Source organism: Acanthisitta chloris, unplaced genomic scaffold (genome assembly GCF_000695815.1).
Source record: "Acanthisitta chloris isolate BGI_N310 unplaced genomic scaffold, ASM69581v1 scaffold10903, whole genome shotgun sequence".
NCBI lineage: Eukaryota > Metazoa > Chordata > Aves > Passeriformes > Acanthisittidae > Acanthisitta > Acanthisitta chloris.
The window spans coordinates 39,463-61,613 of record NW_008666614.1 but is presented as its reverse complement, the minus strand read 5'-3'; the positions used below and the strand labels follow the sequence as shown (position 1 = coordinate 61,613).

The following is a 22,151-nucleotide window of genomic DNA, read 5'->3' as shown; positions in this document are numbered from 1 at the left end:
AAAGAGGGATCCCCAGCAGGTGTTTCTGATCTCAGTAACCTCTCCCTTCCCAGTGATCATAAGGGCAACTGGAGAAAAAATATTAGCCTGGGTACATTCAATTGCCTAAAATTGGGTGGATAAAGCCAGGAAGAAGCATGTTATCTTACCCTCCCCATCCCTAGGCTATTGCTGACCTAAGCAGGATGAGCCTTTATTTGAAACCATGCAGTACAAAAATCAGCAGCTTTGGTCTTTTTCAGCATTAATCATCACTTGCTACTCCATCACTATTCATACAAGTATCTGGATCTTGTCTTCCTTTTTTTGCTATTGGATTGCTATTTTCGTAACAATTTTCATTGTGACTTCTTCTGTCTGTGAAAATAATTCTGTTGAGTTTTGCTGGTGGCATTTTTGAGACACAGTCAACTCAGGCTAGAAGAAAACATGCTGAAAAGAGATGATCTCCATTACAGTGAGACAGAATCCCCACCATTCCTGGTAAACTGAACTTATTCTTTGGTCTCTCTAAAACTTTATTGTGTCCATTTTTGGATTAATGAATTGTGTACAACTCTGAGCAATGAAGCTGAAGTCTGGGAGGCTAAACTATGAGAGCAAAATCTGATCTAAGCTTTGCTGCAGAATTCTGTGATAATTGCATTCAGCATCATTCACCACAACCAGAGAATATTCCATGACTTATCATTTTAATCTATTTATTTCTTGGCAGTTTTTGCCAAAAGGAAAAAAATAATCTATGGATTAGCTGTTTGGCTGACATGAATAGGAATACTTCCAGTTAACTCTGTTGAGTTACATTGTTCTCACACCCTGTGGGGGATCTGGTGTTATTCTCATGGAAGAATGTATAAATGCAATGGAATAAAACATGCCCCAACACATATATGATCTCCCAAGAGCCAGGTTTATGCAAAATGTCTTCCTTAGTGCAAAGTAGCACAAGCCTTTGACTGCCATATTATCAAATAACAATATTAGTAAAGGTACAATCTTTTATGCATTTGAGAATATTTCTATCCACTTTCTTTTTTAATTTATTTATTTATTTATCCCATGCTTTGAGGAGCCAAACAAAATTTTTGCTTTTTCCGAACTGGAAATTGGGATGGAAGTAACATATAATCTTAGCTGACCTCACAAGGGAAATTATTTTCTCTATTTAGTGCTAGTTAGAACTTGACTTATTTGTCTGTATTGTTGAGGAAATGAAATTTAAGAAAGCTAGTCTCTAAAATCTTGCTATTTTCTTTTAACTTCAAGGTGTTGGTGTTTCTCCTAAGAATGAAGCAGGCACATAAATTTATGCTGTTGTAATTTTATAACGGATGTCTCTAGCAGATGGCACATTTTAACGAGGTTGAAAAATCCCTACAGGCTCAAAAGAAGCACAGAGAACACAACAAACATTTCATAAGGAAGCTAAATCCAATATATTTAAAAACAAAAGAGATTTTTTTTTTCCGGTAGCCAATCTATATATTGAATGTTTTTCTTCTCAGGGGGTTTTAATCCAAAATAAACCCCAACCATTTTAAGTATGCTTGAAAATCTTTTTGGTCTCCTCTAGGTTGTTTTTCACGAAAGTTTTACCTCCAGTTTCCACCATAGGCATGTTTGAGAGTTCTGTAGAGAATTGCTAAAGATGGCAGCTTATTTGTATTGCCTAAGGGATATGACAGGGAAAAATCACCCCTTCTCTAATTTCCATTAGGACAACTTCATCCTTGGTGCAACTTCTCAGATGACTAGAGATCTACTTTGAATAAAATGAAGCTGAACCAATGGAGATCATTTATACAGAAGTGAATCCAAAGTAGTTTAAGAAAATGTAGCAGATGTACTTGGGTTTAAGATGGTATAATTGAGATGACAATTCAGAAAAGTATTTAAGCACAGACATAGCCCCATCTCTGTTCATGCTTAGCTTTAAACATGCATTAAAATCCAATCACTTAAATACATGTTTAAGTATTTCCTAATGGGATGCTTTCTTGAACCACAACCTAGAGTCTAGAGCAATGTTCAAATTTAATGATGTGCAGTATATTTAAGTAATGTCACACTTCATAGTCACTCAGAATGGGAACCTTAAACTGGTAGTGATGTTTTAGAACAACCTTGCTGTTTATTTGCAGACTTTGCTTGTGGCTCTGTGTTTAAGACCATTTTTACTTTTTTTTTTTTTTTACTAGAAAAAGAGTTTAAATACCTGATGTTGTTCCAGACATCTTCAGTTACTTTGTCAGTTACAGACAGTTACTTCACCATTATGTTTTGAACTCTTAGTCAGTAGGTCTGGACAGCGACATGACAGACTCTAAGGAAAATCAGGGCTTTTAAAATAGATGAAGACAGATATTTTAGCAGGGCCTGTTGCAATAGGACAGTGGTAATGGTTTTAAACTGAAAGGGCACATTTAGATTAGATGTAACAAGGAAGTTTTTTACAATGAGGGTAAAGCCTATGTAAAACCTGATCTAGTTGAAGAAGTCCCTGCTTGTGGGTGACCTCTAAAGGTTCCTTCATCCCAAACTGTATGCTACATGGCAAACAATATATGTAGAATTTCAAAACTCTGATGGAATACATTTTCAAGTCACAAGTATTAACTATTAAGATTAGCCACTTTGGTTTCACATCCAAGCATTTACACTACTCTCTCTTGAAACACACACTATGTCTATTTAATTTTTCTCAGACTCTGAACTCTAAGATTTGTGATACTTCAAAATTTCAGATCTTGCCTGCACATCAGTCTTCATAAAGACTCATTTGAGACATTAATCTCTTTAAGAAGGTCAGTCATTACAGGGAAGAGAATGGGGAACTTGAGAGAAAAAAAAATCATGTGCATTATCTATCATGATTAAGTCTTTGGATATTATTTTGAAATAAAGAAACTATAATTATTATCAAGTACTTCTCAATATTTCTCACTAAATAGTTGTACCTACCTTAGTTACCTAGAGGGTTTCCTTTCTCTCTCCAGTGCCCAAAGAGGGAGCAGAAGTGATAATTTTGATGTAGATCCCTTTCCCCTTGGCTGAAGACACAGAAGATGACACCCAAATACTGTTGGGGTCCGTAACTTTGTCTTTTCTATAGACTGACCCATTATTGCAGTAGAGACATCTGCATTTCCAGACACTTCTAGATGCTCTGAAACCACAAGGCAGTAGCTGAGGAATTATGACACAAAGCCACACTTCATTATGGCATTTATGCAAGCCAGTTTGGGGGATTTGCATTTATCTTTCCTCACTTTTTCCTTTCTAAAGCTTAGCTGATCAGAAAATTATTTGCTGAAAGCATTCTCAGCTAAAGAATTTCTACATGAAAGCACATGCTTTCCCCCCCCCCAGGGTAATGCTTGTTTGACAAAAAAAAAAAAAAAAGCAACTAGAGAAAACTGTTGACTCTGCTTTTCAGCAAACACTTGTTTTTAGGCAAAAAACCCAAGACATTTTAACTGCTAGGCATCTGAAATTTTAACCAATATGGGATTGATTAAAAGTTCCAGCTACCTGAAACTGGAAACAGTAAAAGAATTAACACATCCCTTGAAAAATGTAACCAAAATATGGGTTTCTGATAGAAAATAACTTGTTTTATCTCACTGACTGATAGTCTGAACTGTTATTTTTAAGCACAGCTTCTTGAAATACTGTGCCGTCTTACTCTGAATGAGATTTGCTGTGGGTGTGCAGCTAATTTTGTGGAAACATATCTTCTCTGTTCACCTACATGTGTTAGCTATGTTGTGTAAGAAAAGTGGGCTGATATTTCTTCCTGCTTCAGGCTCTTAGTGTTCTCTACGCCCTCACATTTCTGAACTGATTGCATTGCTGGTGCCACTACCACAACACTGCAGCTGAATACCCTTGGCTATTTTTGCAATTACATTTTTGTTTAGCTTAATGTCATAACAGAGAACTTCTTCCTTCCCCCACATTTGAATCTCTTCAAATAACATATATTATAGTCTTTGAGCTATAAAGAACCAATGCTAATGCATTTCTAATCCTGACAGATGTCTTTGGACAATATTTTAGTAAAATATATTTACTGCCAAATGGCTTTTCAGAGTTAATGGTCCATTGTTAAAAATGGTATTTCATGGTAATTTGAGTTCTTTCTGAATTTAGGACACTTCACTGTGCAAGATTTTAACATTATCAGAAAGAAAAATGAATTGCTATGAGCAGTATTCTGCTTCAGTTCCAATTTACACCTTCTTGCCCAGTACAATTAGATCAGTTTTGCAGAAGAAATACACAGTGAACTAAAAAGTTGTTTAAATCTAAGAGAGTGTTTTCCAAACCCATTTTTACAAAAACTTGCAATATGTTTTGCTAGCATTATATCTGAAGGAGAAATGCTTTGGGATTTCCCTATCTCCTCTTATAAAATAAAAAAAATGTTGGCAATGTGGTCCAAGAGTAAGAAAAGAGAAAAGCAGAAGAGAGACTGCAAAGCTTTGCCTGCCTCGTGACACAACGCACACAGGGGTTGAACCATGGTATTGGTAGGACATACTTTGTCACCCCTCCTTCTCTCAAATTCCAACCTCTCTAGTAAATGTGTGACCTTTTTTGATTTAAATTCATCTTAAAGCACACAACCACCCTAAGATGCTGTAAATTTGTCTCCAAGCTGAATTACATGTTTAGATCAAAGTAACCATTTGCAAAAAAATGTGAAAAATCATGCTCCTTCACATCTCCACCTCATCTTTGGAAAGATAGGAAGGAGAAAAATAGCATTATTTGATCTCCTCTTTTCCACAGCTACAAATCAAGCAAATGCCAAATTTTTTGAGTCAAACTTTTCCATTTGTATTTGCTCCTTTTGTTCTTGATGCGTACAAGACTCTGCCAATATTTGGTGACCTTACAGAAAATGCTTGCTGAACACCGATTGACAAACTTGACTTCCAGACATTTTAGTTAAGATAGATGCTGGTTTTATTCTAAGACATACACTACTCTTTTAAATTTTCACCCTGGGACATTGTCGTATTGCACCAAGAACTTTGTATTGCACTGACAGCTGATTTTTTTCTAAGAATTTCTTGCAGTAAGCAAATTAATTATGCAAGCTGAAATGGAGGATGCAGGAGGAAAAAGGTGGAAAAGACATTCTTGCATTTTGAGGAAAAAGACTGGCCAAATGTGTTCATTTGCTCTGAACTATTGCTGTTCAGAAAAATTAGTAGAGAAAAGCAGGTAGCAGTGGGGAACACCACTTGTGAGTGGATTGGCTAAAGAAACATCACTTATGAAACTTGGTGCCTGCTAGTGCTGTTGAGAGTGACTTCAGGTAGTCCCCATGAACCAGTGAGCCTTTGGATCATTCCGGTCTTCTGGAAACTCTAGATTTCCGGAAAATCTAATTCTTGCCTCCACAGCTTTTTAATATGGCATAAAACAGAGCATAAAAACAAAACCCAACCACATTATCTGGTATTTCCTAATTGACAACTACTGCCGTCAATATTAATTCTTATCTATTTTATCTACTTCTGCTCTTGGCCTTTTCTCTAGTCATTGTCAAATAGTCATCTTACATATTTTCCTCTTTCTAAGTATTAAATCTACACATGGAGATTACCTAAGTCCCTCTCTATGTCAAAACTGTTATGGTAGCCCTGATAATGAAGCTCAGACTCCAAGTGGGCTTTTCCAGGGAAAAGGCTTTTATTTCTGTGAATGCTTTTCAATGACTGAACAATCCCAAAAAGTCAATAATTTGAAACAATTCAGACTGGGACTGAAAATATTCTAGGACTTTTAATGCCAAGCTGATAAATGCTGGGCTGCATGAGTCTAAGTTGGAAAGTTTTGCCTGACAGGGAGAAAACTTTATACAGGGCTTCTGCTCTAGAGGAGTCTGTTGGAGAACTGGAGAGGGGCTGTGGGGTTGTCTGGCATCCCATGCAGGAGTTACATAGAAACTCCTATGATAGCTGTATGACAGCAAAGTTAAAGTCCATTTCCTAACATTGAAGGAGAATCATGGCTAACAAGGGAGGAGAAGGTGAGTAAAAGGGATCAATGAACTAGAAGAAGCAAAGCCAGATATTAGATGAGACTTGCATCTCCCCTCTCTGTTTTAAAGGATTACTGACAATTTCATCCACTGCAGAATACTTCAGCCTCTTTGCAGAAGGGTTCACTTGGGTTTTTTTTTAAATTGTGCCAAGGGGCTGTGTCTAAGATTTGCAAAAATGTTTATGGTTTGCCCATTCAACAACATGAAAGCAAAACACATGAAAACAAACACATAAAACAAACATCTTCTCTAGACCTTCAAATCAGAGAGAAAATTACTCTTAGTCCAGGAAAGGTAATTGAATACAACAAAAACACAGAACCTCAAATGTATTTGGATATCTTATCCCACTGATAGGTGAGGGTTAAGTTCCCATGCACCTTTAGAAGATTTAGGAAAAATCAGAGGAGTTTTTTATTCATAAGACACCTCTCCCAATCTGTTACAGGGAGAAAAAGAGCAGAATTACTGAACTGTGTTAATTATTTATTCTGACAGTCTGAACAAGCAATTGAATTGAGACAGCTTGGGAGTCTGTTGACTAATAGAGGAGAAATATTCAAGAATTTAAAGGCAAGGAGTGTATTGAGAGTGAGTATTTATTAATACATGATTGAATTTACTACTCCAAGGAGTATGTTATAGCTCTTTGGTCTTCATCTACAGAAAATAATAATTTAGAAAGGCCTTAGAATTGTTAGGCAGGCTCTGAAATGTAATATCATTAAGACAGTAAAAAGTTTGAGAGAAATTCCAGGAGGAGAACAGATAATATGTACATTGATCATAATTCCTATGCAAAGTGTTAACTAGACAAACAGGAAAGAAATAGGGTAACTGGATGAAGGAATTTTTTTAATGAGGACTGAAAAGAAATTACACACAATAAAGCATTTATTATCACAGAAAACCTGAAAGACAGCAGACTGATCCTGATCTTGTTTTATTTGGTTTAAGTCTCTTGGTTTCAGTATTTTGACAGCAATTAACTCTTGCTGAGCTGTAAAAACTTTGTCAAATAACCAAAACAAAACAATCAAATTAAACAAATTAGAAGGTAAAATTGAAATTCTGAAGCCAGAAGAAATAAAGGGTGAGATATCTACATAGTGTAGCTGTCTGAGCTGGTTCCCTCAGCAGGTCATTGTAGGTTCTCTTTGTAGTCAATGGGATGAAATATGCACTGTTGAGTCATAATTCATCTGTCCTGATTTAGAAGACTGCAGTCTTCTAAAATTAGACTCTATTTAATCCTAAGTAGAATCTATATGTAGAAAACAATCAGCAGCAGCAGCAGCAGCAGCAGCTTGGATTCCCATTCTTTTAGGTTTTTATGCCTCTAACAACCTCTGGAAACAATGGCTGTGTCCATTCCAATCACCAAGACAGTGCCACTGTTTATTCTTCGTCCTGGAGGCCAGCAGGCATTATCTGACAACATCCATATATTTCAGTTCTCCTAGCCTTCAAGAGGGTGGCCATATCCAAATTTCCTCTTTGGAACAGTTCTATAATACATCATATAATACATCCTAAACTGTGCCTGGGAACTATTAGTCAGAACTCTACTTGGCCCAGACCAAACCCGTGCCAGGAACCTCTCTGACAACCAGAAATATGGCAAATAGCTTTTTGGTGTCCATTCCAGGTCATTGTTTAATGTAATGATATAGAGGCACCCACCAAACATGACTGTATAGCACAGCTTTAAAAATCTAGGCTTCAATAACCTGTAGCACACTTCAGTAGAGACAGTGGCAAAAAAATAACTCAATGCATGTTGGATTCAGCTCCAACTTATCTTGTCTCCATTTCCAATAAAATATAAAAAGAGATTTTGGAGCTACAAAAGAAGGTGATAATATAGTGAGAATGACTGACAGCTGGTGCTGATAAAGGGGAATATTTGCTGGATAACCTGAGTATATATGAATATAGGAGATATGATCAATGGGAAATGGGCATTAAAGTGATCATTGTCAAATAACTGCAACCAAATCAGACCAAAAGAACAGAAAATGACTACATGGTTTATTTCTGATTGCTCTATATAAGACATGAATTAATCACATCAACAGAGAGCTACATTTATAGTTTATATTTTAAGTCAAGAAGATGATAAATCTGAAGTTCCACAATATTACACACTGGCAAATGAATGGTCCAGTCTAACAAGGAGTATGTCCTGACAATTCACACTCAGTTTCAGTGGGAATAGGTGGAATAAGAATGTCACCAACCTAACACTAATTAGATACCCAGATGATTCTTCAAATACGGACTTCCAAGGTTAAGGTCAAGGTGATTAAAATCCATCTTGGCTTGTGAGGAATGACAGGCAAGACCTGGATTATTACCTGCAGACTTTCCCTAGCATGACCATAATTTTAAGAGATACAGTAGGATTACTGCAAAATATAAGCTTTGTCTATGGAGGAATAGCATTAAAGCAAATATTATATTTGAAAATAGAATTAAATTTTTGAAAAAGGAGAAAAGCATTTTACTTAGGAACAGTAATTATTTCCATGACTCGTGCAACAGAAGTTGATTCAATTGCTTAAACAACATGATTCAAGATAAGACTTTCTTGGTTCCCACTGAATCAAGAGGTCAATGGTGGGATTCAGCTGCTAAAATGCAGCTATCTAGTGCAGTTTAAGAAGCCCTGGGATATATTCTGTCTGGCCTTCAGCTGCCAAATGAAAAGGACATGAAGAAACCTCTATTGAAAGGTATCCAAAATGTCAGTGAATGTCTAAATTTCCAAAAACAGATTTCATCACTAGTAAACATAGTCAAGGAGTTTTTCAGTGGATCAATTGTATTCAACTTTTCCACAAATACATTCCTGATACTTTCAGAACTCAGTAAAATTTCCTAAGAATATGAATTCTGTCAGTCATGTTTGGGTACCTTGAATACTCTAGTCATGGACACTTATATTTGGGTGTCTAAATGGAGTCCCTAGTGATTTTGGGTAACCATATGTTGTTAGGTAAGATAAATGTCTCCAACACAGCAGAGCCTGAGAAAATTATTTTTCAAAGGTTCAAGAGACTATATGCAAACTTTAGCAACCATTCCCTTAGAATTTGTGGAGGCAGGTGCCAGAGGATGGCAATAAGGAAGCACAATATTTATCTTGAAATAGGAGCATAACAAGAAGGATCCAGAAACGTATAGTCTGGGCAACCTAACTGTGAAAGTCACAAAGATAGGGAAGAAGGTTTTTGAACAATCAGTTTGCAAACACTGGCAGGATAATAAGGTAGTAAGAAAGAGTTAACATGAATTTATCAAGAACAGGTCACGTTCAACAAATTTGATATCCTTCTCTGATCTGCTCAAGCAGAAGCATAAAGTTGAATGCAAAGACATATAAAGTGATTTATTTTAGTAGTCCTTGTATTTTCATTTTCCCATAAATAATAGATGCCAGATCATAAGTGTCTCTTCATGTGCTTTTTATGTCTTGCATGTGTCAAATGCCTCTGTTTAATGGGTGGTACATTTCCCAGGAAAATGTCATATTGTTAATTGACACTCTGCAGTAATTGCCATACCTTGGCAAGAATGAAATGAGGCATAGGTACTAGAATTTATGATGGAAGTATAGCCACCATGAGAAATTACTTGTGTCCTTAAGGGATTCCCCTGTACTGAGTCACAGTTCTACATCTGTGTCTATCATGGTCAATATTTCTCAGTTAATCACATTCTGCATTGATGCTATCAGCCTGATTTCCCTGACACCTACGCTGGTACTCAGAACATCATGATCATTAAATTACACTGATGTAAAAGAGATATGGATCAGGCTCTTGATTTGCAGAAATAGCACAAGCTTTAAAAGGCCTTTCAGAGCAAAGAGAAGCATTCAGTAAAATGACTTATGAAGGACCAAAGTCCTTAGGAATTAATTTGAAAATGATTGACTAGAATTTGTGAAAGCCCAAAGCCTCATTCTTAGTGCTTTTCTGTTAAAGGTATTATAAGATAAATGTTTACAATATTCTACCTTTTTTTCCCACCCCAGAACTCTCATGGTGGACTTTTCAGTATGGGCTTCTAATCAAATTTTATTATATTAAATTTACTCTAAATTATGGGTTGGCTTCCAGTAAATATTTCAGCAGATCAGAAGACATTTAAATACTAAATGAGCTTGGTACACTCATCTTTCCATGAACATAGCCTGTCAGTACTTTCCAAGCTGTTTTAGTGTAAAAAAGTTAACAGAAAATTGTTAGAGTGACCTTTATGAAGCTAAGCATAATAAAATTTCAAATGTTTCTACAGGAAAATTGTTGTATGTTAATATGTCCACACTTGCACACATAGCAGAATTTTCAAAATTGTCTTTGAGGTAGAAGGAGAAATTACTTAGATGCCTATCAGTCACTTAGATGTCTACATAAATTTTTAATTGACTTTTTAAAGTTGAGTGCCTAAAATCTCTGTGTTATCTCACCCAGAGTTATCATCCTGAAAATTAGATTTCTAGACTCCCTCAACTCTTGGTGATGTGAGCTGGGTGTCCCCAGAGAACATCCATTCCACCTATTTTAAGATCCAACTAATCATTTCTTCATTTAAAGAGGAATTTCAGGTGCCTACCTTTGGCTTGATGTCTTTGAAGAGTAAATAAAAAATATCACGGCATACCATGATCAGCATTGCAAAGAAAACAGCTGGGGATGGGAACTGAGGGACCATCATGCTGGTTGTTTCCCTTTATGCTTAATTACGGGCTGAAAAATGAATGCCAACATTGACTTCATATTCTGAGCATGGAAGATGTTAGAGTAGGACTGTGTGTATTAAAGGATCTAAAATTCATGTGAAAGTGTTTACTGAGGCTCTTCCCTTACAGAGGAATGTCTAGGTTCTTCTTACAGTCCTCTATTTCTTTGAAGTACTTTTCGAAGTTTCTTTGAAGTCTATCAACTGACATTTAAGCACCTAAGGATTTTCTATAGGAAAACTTCCACATGGATTTGTAAAATTCAGGTTCAAGCTGGAGAGTCTTAAGTCTGAAAAACTTGTGTCTAATTATCCATCTCTTTCTTGCCAGAAACAAACAAAAAAATTACTCTGTCATAAAATGTTCAGTTTAGTCTGAATTACTTTTTTAGACCCTTGAGAAAAATAAAAATAAAAAAGCAAGGAAAATGAAAAAAACCACCTTCATGTCACTAATGGAAATTTTTTTAGTGCCTACACTTGCATAGATCCAGTTCTAGGGTTAATTTCCCTGTCTACCTGAGAGAATTAGTGCCTACTTTGTCACAGCCCAGCACAGTCTCTGCATCACCACACAGTAGAAGCACTGGGGGTGAGGTGGTGCCTATCTAGGCACCGTTACTCTGCCCTGGCAATGTTTGTTGAATCAGTAATTGAATTGAGATGCCACTGGATTCAGTCCCAAATGAGTGACATAATCCCCAAACAAGCCAGTCATTTTCTGTTCTCTTGCTTTGCCTCATCTCACTTGGTTTAGGCATTTAAAAGCCAACTCCTAAGAATAGGGAAGGAAAGAACTATGTGTTATTATAAAACAACCAAGCAAACAAACATTAGTTGGTATTATTCAGACTCTGTAAATGTATAGCAAACCAAAGCCAAACTGTATGGTGCAAGACAGCAATTTGTATCAGTAACAGTGTGGCCAGCAGGACAAGGGCAATGATTGTTCTCAATTGATAGCACTGGTGAGTCCACACCTCAAATCCACCTTGAATCCTGTGTTCAGTCTTGGAGCCTTCATGACAAGAACGACATTGAGGTGCTGGAGTCTGATGAGGAGCAGCTGAGGGAGATGGGAGGGCTCAACCCAGAGAAAAGGAATCTCAGAACCTTATAGTTCTCTACAACTACCTGAAAGGAGGTTGCAGCTAGGTGGGTTCAGTCTCTTCTCCCAAGCAACAAGTGATAGGACGAGAGGAAACAGTTGTGCCAAGGGGTGTTCAGATTGAATATTAGGAAAACTTTCTTCAGTGAAATGGTGATCAGGCATTGGAACAGGCCATCGGGGAAGTGGTGGAGTTACCATCCCTGGATGTGTTCAAAAGGCATGTGAATGTGGTGTTTATAGGCATGGTTTAGTGGTGGACTTGGCAGTTCTGAGTTAGTGGTTGGACTTGATGATCTTAGAGGTCTCTCCCAACCTTAACAATACTATAATTGTTAAGGGAGATATAATGGCATTAATTCAGTCTTGAAAAAATAGAGATTAAAAAAATTCCCACCAAGATTCCTCATTGTTCTAAATCTACTCTCAAATAAGACTAAAACGCTCCTTTGGATACTGAATATTTACCAACAAGGTTAAAGTAATTTGTCTTCTTTAGTTAAAAATAAGAAGTGGATGGGAATGATTACTGAGACATGATGGGATATTTCAAAAGCAGTGCTAGAAATTGTTGAATATCACCACAATTAAGAGGTTTGCAGATATCTTACTTTGATTAGTTGCTTCTTCAAGTAGATATTCATGTCAAACTGTGCCTGTGAAGATTAGAATATGTCGCCAAAGTCTTTATTCAAGTCATAGTGTTTGTGGAGTGAATGTGTGAACAAGTTCCCTGATAAACAAACCTGAAAGAATAGGCAAAAAGGACCCTTGCCTTAACTTCTAACTTCTCTAACTGTATTTTTTAGTTTTGATTCTTTACCTTTGCAGTTCAAGACCTTCAAATTGTTACTTCCTGTGAACAAAACCTTGTGATTTCTATTAGAAGTTTGCTATCTCTTTAAGGCGAGCTCAGGGATAATTGACCAGCATTAAGTTTTTTGCCTTGGAGACAAAAATGAGAGTCATGGAAGAAGTGAGATCATTCACAGCAAAACTGAGATTGGTTTTCCTGCCAAGCTGCAAGAATCACTGCAGTGAGAGTCACCAAGTGCCAGGGGACACTGAGCACCCTTCAATCAGGGAGTAGACACTGGAGAAGAAAAAAGTTACACCTGAACAAACAGATCTGCAAAATGAAATTGAGAAATTTCTCTGTCAACCACCTATTCTAAAAGATAAAAATGAGGGGAAAAAGGTCAATAGGAGAATGAGCATTTTGTTCAGTGTTTTACTTAGCTCCTACCTGAAAGCCCAGAAAGCAGACAAAGAGGAGATATATGATCACATCCTGCCTTCATCTGGGCCGCTGGCAAGCCTGCTTGGACACACTACCTCCCAGCCTGCTGTTCCAGAAGTAATAAAATCTGCCATCATTGTTCTGCTAGTGACAAAGGCAAAGAAGAATTTTCTGCAGATTGGTTTGTGAGAAAATTAATTGACAACAGGCTTCTTGGCAGTTTGCAACCATAATATTTGTATGATATGCTGATGCCATGGTTTTATTTCCTGCTAATCAAATATTGCTCTCTTTACTATGCAAGGGCATCTCTTCTAGCTGGTGTTGGCATGCAGAAGGCAGACCTCCTCACAGTAATAATTCCACAACAACTTTCAGTCCATATCGGCACATATTTTTAGGAGGTCTCAGAATACTCTACAGAGGCAACCCCAACACATAAGAACCAAAATGTGACCATCTGCTTGATCACTTCATGGTGTGGAAATTCAGCTTTGCCAGCCTCCTTGGATGCAGTACAAATCCCTACCTCATCAAATGAGCCAATTCCTCAGAGATAATTGTGGTCTTTATTTACACACACTTGGTTTCATCCTATGTGACAAAACTGAGTTGTTGACATCTGAAGCTGTCTTCTTGAGTTTTCTCTAAGTCAATGGAAGGAGACAGACACCTGTAGATCTCCACAGAGACAAGCTAGGTTGTCATAGACCTGAAAGGAAAAGGGAATAATATCTGGCCTGTACATGACAAGCTGAGGGATGACAGCCCAAGGTAAAAGGGATGGGGTGCTAGCAAGGATCCTCAGCTTGTTGCTCTGAGATGAGATGAGCACACTGGAGCACATTTGGTCTTACAGAGATGAACCAGGGTCCCCTGAGGTAAGAGAAGCCAAAAGGAAAACACCAGAGAAATATCTCAAAGAAATTAAGAGGTGTTCTTCTAGGAAGGCGACACAGTTGATAGCCTAGCTGAAGTCCCTCTATATGAATACATGCTTCATGGGTAACAAACAGTAGAAGTTGGAAGCTGCCATGCTGCTAGAAACCTGTGACCTATTTGCCATTCCTGAAACTTGGTGAGATGAATCCCATGACCAGAGTGCAGCTACCAATGGCTGCAGGCTGTTGAGAAGAAGCAGGAGAGGAAGGAGAGATGGAAGGGTTGCCCTCTACATCAAGAGGTGGATTGAGTGTGAAGAGCTGTATCTGAAGAACAGCCATGAGCAAGTCTAAAGCCTGTGGTTAAGAATCAGAGACTGAGGCAACAAAGGGAACTTAGTGGTTGGTGTCTATTACAGGCTGCCTGTCCAAGGGGAGCCTATTGATGAAGCCTACTTGCTCCAGCTACAGGAGGCATCTTGTTTGCAGGCTCTCAGCCTCCTGAGGGACTTCAACCACCCTAATATCTGCTGGCAAATTAGCACAGCAAGCTGTAGACAATCCAGGAGACTACTGAAATGCATGGAGGATAACTTTGTGAGCCAAGTAGTAGACAGCCTTGTCAGAGGGGACACAATATCGGACCTGATGGTCAACACAAGCAAGTTAATCAGGGAAATCAGGATAGGAGGGAGCCTGGGCTTCAGAGGTCATGCACTGGTGGAGTTTGTAGTCCTGTGGAATATGGAGCAGGTGAAGAGTAAAATCAGAACCCTGAAGTTTAGGAAAGAGAATTCCAGCTCTTCAAGGAGCTAGTCAGTAGGATTCTCTGGGAAACTGCCCTCAGGGACAAGGGAGCAGAACAGAGCTGGCAGATCTTTAAGGATGTCTTCTACAGACTGCAAGAGCGAGCAATCCCCAGGTGCAAGAAACTGGGACAAGAAAGGCGAGAGGAAGGCATGGCTGAGCCAGGACCTACTAGTCAAACTGAAGGGCAAGAAGAAAATGCACAAGAAGACAAAGTAGGGACAGGTGTCCTGGGAAGAGTATATGGACATTGTCTGGTTGTGTAGACATGCATTGAGGAAGGCCAAGAGGCAGCTGGAGCTCAACTTGGAAAGAGTCTCAAAGAATAGTAAGAGCTTCTACAGGTATGTTAGCTATAAAAGGAAGGTCAAAGAAGGTGTACTTCCCAATAAAAAAGGCTGGTAAATTGGTAACAATAGGAGAGGAGAAGGATAAGGTACTCAGCAATAACTTTGTCTGAGAAAATAGCTGCAGAACTCTGTGTACATGGCTATATGAAGCCTTCAGCTTCCCATTTAAAAGGAAAAGATACTTAGTATTAGCATTTAATATGCAAGAATAACATTATGAAAGGAACTTACAAAATGCAAATGATGTAGCAATTTTTTATGGGTGAAACTCTGTTTTGAACTTATTACTCCTCTTGAAAAATACACTTTGGAGTCCTAGAATCATAGAATCACAGAATGGTTTGGTTTGGAAGGGACCTTAAAGACCATGTAGTTCCAACGCCCTGCCATGGGCAGAAACATCTTCCATTTCCCACACATGGGACATCTTATAGACCACAGATAACATTGTCATAAGAAAATTAAGTTTTGTATTTTGCCCAAGTGCTTTGGTTTGTACTTAGCAATCTTTTTTAGCCTGTGCAGTTCAGTTGGAGCCTTATGAATGAAAACACCATTATAACAATCATTTATCAGCTTGAGAGATATAGGCTGAAATAGTACAAATTTCTGGCTCAGTCTTATAATGATAACTCATGACAATATCTAAAATCACTTTTAGTTCTTTAAAACTGAAGGTAAAGATCAATTTGCGATGTCATTGTTTGGATGAATGGGCAACATTCTCAGAAGCAATCAACTAAGATAAACTGATATATAGTTTCCTGTAGGAGGCAAGCAATTTTAAAATCTCTTTCTAAAACAAAACATAACTTTGCATTCTGTCCCACATTTAAATTGCAGTGATTTACGAATATAGTTTGTTTTATATTTATTGTTATTTGCCTTTCTGAGTAAATTCAATGTACTGAGAGCACATCATGAAGTGCTTCTCACAAAGCTTTGCTGACATAAAAGTAATAAAATGAAGCATGCCGTGAGATCAATGATTCATTGAGAACAGTGAGCACCTTGTTTCTGGTGTAGATTATAATTTTCTTTTTTTCTGGGTTTAGCAAGCAAAACCCTCATTTGGTAACAGACTATCAGGCTGCTTCTTTCCAGATTTTCTACATCTCTCAGTTATACTACCAAGCAATTACATAGAGTGGCTAGTCTGGAGTTGGGCTATCACTGCCTTACACTCTTTGCAATGAGAGACAATGCAACATTTTGAAGTGCATCAAAGCACTAAAATCAGAGGATTTGAAGGAGCTTGATGCAGCAGTTTCCTCATTCCTCTTTTTTCTTTTTCATAGCATTGGGCTTCTTATACAGGGTAATCTGTTAATCACTTTTTAGAGACGAAGGATAGCTGAAGCAGCATGTCAGATGCAGAGATTATCTCCACAATTCCCATTACCCTGCCAGTTTTTATGGTCAGAGAAATTAATGAATGCAAGTCAAGTGGAAGTGAGGAGCTCATAACATGTGAGGATTTGATCCTAAGGTTGGCACTAGTGATAAACTATTGTCTCAGTCACCCTATACAGCAAAGCAGCCCCTTGCCCTCCCACCAGTACAGCTGTAAATCCTTTCAACAAGTGAAGCCATCTCTATAAAAGCATGATAAATTGAGTTAGATATGGTGTTTTCTATTATGTCCACAAAGGGATTAAGATGCACACATCTAAAGTTTATAGATATAAACATTAAATTTAGGTAGAATCATAGAAACATAGAATCATTAAGGTTAGAAAAGACCTACAAGATTATGAAGTCCAACGTTTGACAAAACACCACCTTGTAAACTAAACCATATCACTAAGTGCCCCGACCAGTCATTTCTTCAACACTTCCAGGGAGAGTGACTCCACCTCTCCCCTAGGCAGCTGAGCCAATTCCAGTGCTTGACAATCCTTTTGGTGAAGAAACTCTTCATGAGTACTGCAACAGAACTTGGAAATTCAATGTCAATGTGATTCTTGTCCGGGTGCAATTGCAGAACACTGTCACTCTTTGGCTAAAGCCTTTACCAGAAAACAGAACAGGGCCAGGACTGTGACTGTCTGTATGGAATTAATTTTTTTACATGCTCCCTGGCATGGCTTTTCCCTGTGCATGGTGCTTTCCCAAATAATTCCCAGGTGCAAATTAAGGTTTGTGTGTGTGAGTTCTGTTTTGGAGGCTTAAGGAGTAATATACCACAGCAATGCTTAGATTGCACCAGCTGGCCTCTGTTACAGAAAATTAACCCCAGAAATAATTAATTCTTTAGAATGGATGCAGATTAGGAATCTCCAATGACCTCCATGAGGACCTATGCACAACAAAAGATTCATCAGAGAAAGTGCTCCCTCTCCAGTCTCCTTGAGGTGTTAGGAAAATACACATTCAAACTAATTTCATACTCAAAGTTATTCCCATCTGAAACTATGAATACTCAAAATAATAATGGGAAAAGAGTGGGCAGCCAGCTGACTCACTGTTCCTGGTATTCCAAGCAAAAGGAACACTCTTCAAAACACAAATATATATTGTTCTAAGAGCATGGTTTAGCCTTAAACTTTCAGTCTGAGTTTAGCCAGAATAATAATTAAGTGAAAAGCTTAATGATCATCCCTCTGGGACAGACTGCTAAAGGTCAGGTTTCAGACATATTAATGAGCTGCTAAATGCTGCTAACTGGGAAAGGCTTTTTTTAAGTCCTGCACCAGCCAGCCCACTCATGTTTTTAATGCCAACACTGGGCATATGAGATGTCTGTGGGAGTTTTGGCATGAAAAGAAAGCTCTTCTTGTGCTTCGTTCACAACCATTTCACCACGGTCTATGAGAAGCAGCTTGAAGGTGAAGCCATGCCCCACAAAACTGAGAAAGAGCTTGTTGCTCTAATTCCAGGTTTTAACAGGGTCCTCTGGCAAGTGACTCTAGGGGTGAATCAGAGACATGCAGCAAAGGAGTCTTCATTGGTGGCAGGTCTGCCTCTTTGAAAATCTGAAAAACCACAGGGGAAGGAGTTTATGGCTTGCAGAAAAAGCAACAGTCATGTGCTTATAAATTGGGAAAGCAACATGTTTTAACAGATGTCTATGAATTTCTGTGGTTTACTTGTTCTGTGTCTTGCTCTAACACCCAAGGTATGAACCTCCGAAGTATCACACATGCATATATTGGTTGATATCAGGCTTTAAGCATGTAAATTTTAATAAAAATCCTGTGCTACAACAAGGCCTGGTCAATGCCAAGTGCTCACTGATGAATCTTTCTGATATTTTAAAACCAGATTTATTTTTACCTCAATTTCCCTGCTATGAAATTTGTGTAACACCCATAAAAATCTCACAGAGATCATGATATGCATTAATGTATGCAATGCATGTGGGAATTTAGGCATGCAATGCCATATCAACCTAAGGCAAAATAATCAATTTGTAATCAGTGCTTTGCACAGGTGGTGAGGGCAAATGGGACCTGAGAGCAGGCAGTGAAAGAAGCAAGTATTTGTGTCAGTTCAAAGACAGGTTTCTAAATGGTATTACTACAATTACTTAAAATTAGTAAAGTCAAAAACTTGAAGGCCAGAAGAGCTGCAAAGCTTTAATTCATTCATCTTGTGTGTGTGAATTTTAATGCAGTCAGCCCTATGAGTACACACAGATGTAAATATATTCAGACTGATTCAGGCCAGAGTTTATCCAGCCCAGTATACGATTTCTGATAGCATCCTGTGACAAGTGCTTTAAAAATGAACATTTCAACAGGTCAAGTGTAAAGTCATACTTACCCAAATCTCTCTCCCAGACCCCAGCTGAGTATTGGCTTCCACATCCAAAACTGTTGTCTCTGACTTTAATGACCCTTTCTATGCAGTTTTCCTCCATTAATGTGTGAAAGGTCTTTAAACTTCCTGAATGGTCCATATTTGTGTAACAGGGGTTTGAACCAATTTGGTAGGAGTGTAGCTGAGGGTCATAGGGCAGCAGGCAGAGCATCAATATATTGCAGATGTCATTTTTCAATGCAGCTTCATAACGAAATTGAAGGAGTAGGATTTTATTCTAGTCATTGGATAAGTCATTGGTTCTCTCTTTGATTCATTTTTCTTTTCACTCTTTACCTAGTGAGTGGAAATTCTTAGGTTCAAGGAAAGGCTTTTGCCCATGCAGGGGAATGCTGAAGACCTTTATAGCCATTTGGCAGCTCAGCTGAATGAATTTCTGCATCTACAACATTCTCTGGGACCTCTGGTTGATGAATAGCACATATATATATATAACCTGCACATCCTGGATTGACAACCTGCAATCCCTCTCTGGGACCTCTGGTTGATGAATAGCATATATATATAACCTGCACAACCTGGATTGACAACCTGCAATCCCCAGGCTAAATTTATAGGGGCGAACTGGGAATATGAGAGAGGACTGCTGCTCCCCTGCAGTGTTACTGTGTGAGCAGCACAGCTTGTGTTTTGCAACACAGGGCAGGAGCCACGTCCCTGCATCAGCTGCTTGGCAGCTGCCTGTGTGTCTGAAGCAGCCAAATAGGACAATGCTTCCCAGCCTGAACAGTCCCACTGGTGGGACTACCTGAGCCAGACCTGTGGTGCTGCAGTGCTCTAAATGCTGTCCCAGGCTTGGCAAGGGCAGCAGAACAGCCTTACTCCATGTGCCTGTGCAATGCAGAACCTGGGCTTTTGGGGGAGGGAGAGGGAGATTTAAAACCTGTTTTTCAAATTGCTGAGTCAGTCCCCATATTTCCTTCACTCCCAGCAAACAGAAGCAAAAGGCTAATGTTGCCTCCTGCTCTCCCTTCCTGTCTCTTTTCTGAAGTAAACAAATGTCAGCAAATCCTGCACTAACAACGCTGTAAAAATATCAACCTGTCAGCAGATAGGTTCGCTCCCTTTGGTCTGAGCTATCTCTTCATTGCAGAAAAGGTGTGGTTTTACATCAAGATAAGTAGTTTAGATGAAAACCTCAGTGACCAAGGGAGGAGCAGACATGCTGTGCACTGCACCACAGTGGCAGCAGCTGGAGTAATTTCCAAATAGGAATTATTAGTGTAGAAACTTGACAGGATCTGACCTGTTAACTATCAAGGTAGAAGCTAGCCCTTCTCTACTCAGCTAGAACTTGGTCCTAGGGTAGCAATCAAAAATGAGCTATTTCAGCCAAGATGCAGTACTTGCATTCTTTAGCACTTCCCAAATCAAGCTAACAACAGCACCAGATCTGCAGTCAATGTGAAAAGATGGTGCTCCATTAGAGCTTCTGACAGATTATATCCCTTTAAAGGGGAGATAAATCCCCACAAAGCTTTGCCTAGGTGATTTTCTGTCTCTTCAAAGAAAGGGACTTTTGTTGGTCCAATGACTAATTTCACTGGGGAAAGTGATGAGTGAACTTTTCATGCTTAAAGCTTGTTATATTCTGAAATCCTGCAGTTCAGAAACTTCAGATTGTGCAGACAAATGCTTCTTGTCACTGAAAGGTAGAAGTTTCCTCTTTCATAATTGGGTCCCACTATTGACATTATACACTTGCCTCATGAGTAACTCCAGAAACTTGTCCCACTCCCTTCAAACACTCCTGCACTCTCTTCATTAGCTCAAACTTACAAAGACACTAGTCATTTTTTGGATGTGTTCTTTTCACACCTTTTATTTGCTTCTCCATCTATTTAACCATTTTTTTCTCATCTGTAATCATTCAAGTATATATTATTTTTGCTGGATGCGAGAATCCACACTTAAGAAAAGTCTTTTTCTTTCTTGAGTCTCACTACATTATACGTACCTTAGTCATCTGATTTTCTTTTGGATGTTACTGGATTATTAAATCCAAGTGATGAAGTGCTCTGATCAGGGTCACAAATCCATCCTATGCCTTTATCATAAATGAATGTAAAAAAATATCATTAATAGCTTGATCTAGATTCATTGCCTTGTCTTCTATGTGTCACTTAAACTCCCATCAATGAATAGCAGTTTCCATATGTGCAGTTCTTGTTTACAGTGTCCATTAAAAGGCTTAAATGAGAAACAGTGTAAAGCATTTTAGTTCATTGCTAAGCACAGCAGAAAACTAAGCAGGATTCCAATTTTATGTACAGTTTGCAAACAATATATATTAGCTCAAACATAAATTTCCCATAATGGAGTGTGCAGCCCAATGACTAATCACATCCATTGAAATATTCTCCATGTTCAGCTCTATTTCAGTGCATGGTGTGGTACTATTTAATATTTCAGTTCCCTCTAACAACAAGAAGAGGAGCTTCTAGGCATGAAAAATTGTAAAATTTGACCTTAAAATGAACTGTAGCAAGCGAACCTTGAAAACAAAGTGATGTCACTATGGTTCAGTTAGAAACATGCTTGTGTCTGGACTAGCAGGATTTTGGCTCATCTCCAGTGCTCAACCCTGGGCTTCTACCCAGGGATGCTTATGGTGAAGCTCTAGAAAGGTCTCGTCAATGTAAAAGATCCAAAACTGGATAAGATTCAAAATCAGAGATGCCAAATTCATGTTAGCATTAATTATTTTTAATTTAAATCAAGATCAAGGTCCCATTATGCTGCTCTCTCTGTAAACAGGGGTAACAGTGTTTGCCTGAGAGAGTTTGCAAAATGAGAAACAGAAACTGATGAAAGATTGAGGATGTGCCAAAGGGATGTGACATGTAAGTAAATGATCCCCATGCAATTTAGTCCAGTTCCCAGAGATTCTTGCTTATATCTGGACTTCTTTATTTTGTCTGGGATAACATTTATTTTGAGGTGGATGGGAAAGGGTAGAATGAGGGGGTTGTCAAGGACAGTTGGATTAGCTGAAGAGGGAACATAGAAGAAAGGAGACCAAAAGAGCATGTGAATCATCATTTTTTTAATAGCATCATACAGTGGCAGAATGGTTTGGGTTGGAAGGGACCTTAAAAATCAACTAGTTCCAACCCCCTGCCATAGGCAGGGGCACCTT

The 22,151-nt window shown here is 38.4% G+C and overlaps 1 protein-coding gene across 2 annotated transcripts in view; it reads left to right on the top strand.

Moving 5' to 3' along the window:
• Positions 1-22,151, top strand: part of PTCHD4 (patched domain containing 4) — an 82,309-nt gene that overhangs the window by 50,625 nt on the left and 9,533 nt on the right. Inside the window, exon 3 of one of the 2 annotated variants that reach the window (XM_009072202.1) lies at positions 4,153-4,245. The exons of the other annotated variant lie outside the window; for it this stretch is intronic. Coding sequence (XP_009070450.1) covers positions 4,153-4,208 — 56 coding nt within the window. The 3' untranslated portion in view covers positions 4,209-4,245. Of the gene's footprint in view, positions 1-4,152; positions 4,246-22,151 lie in introns of those variants that run through there. 2 annotated transcript variants of the gene reach the window in all.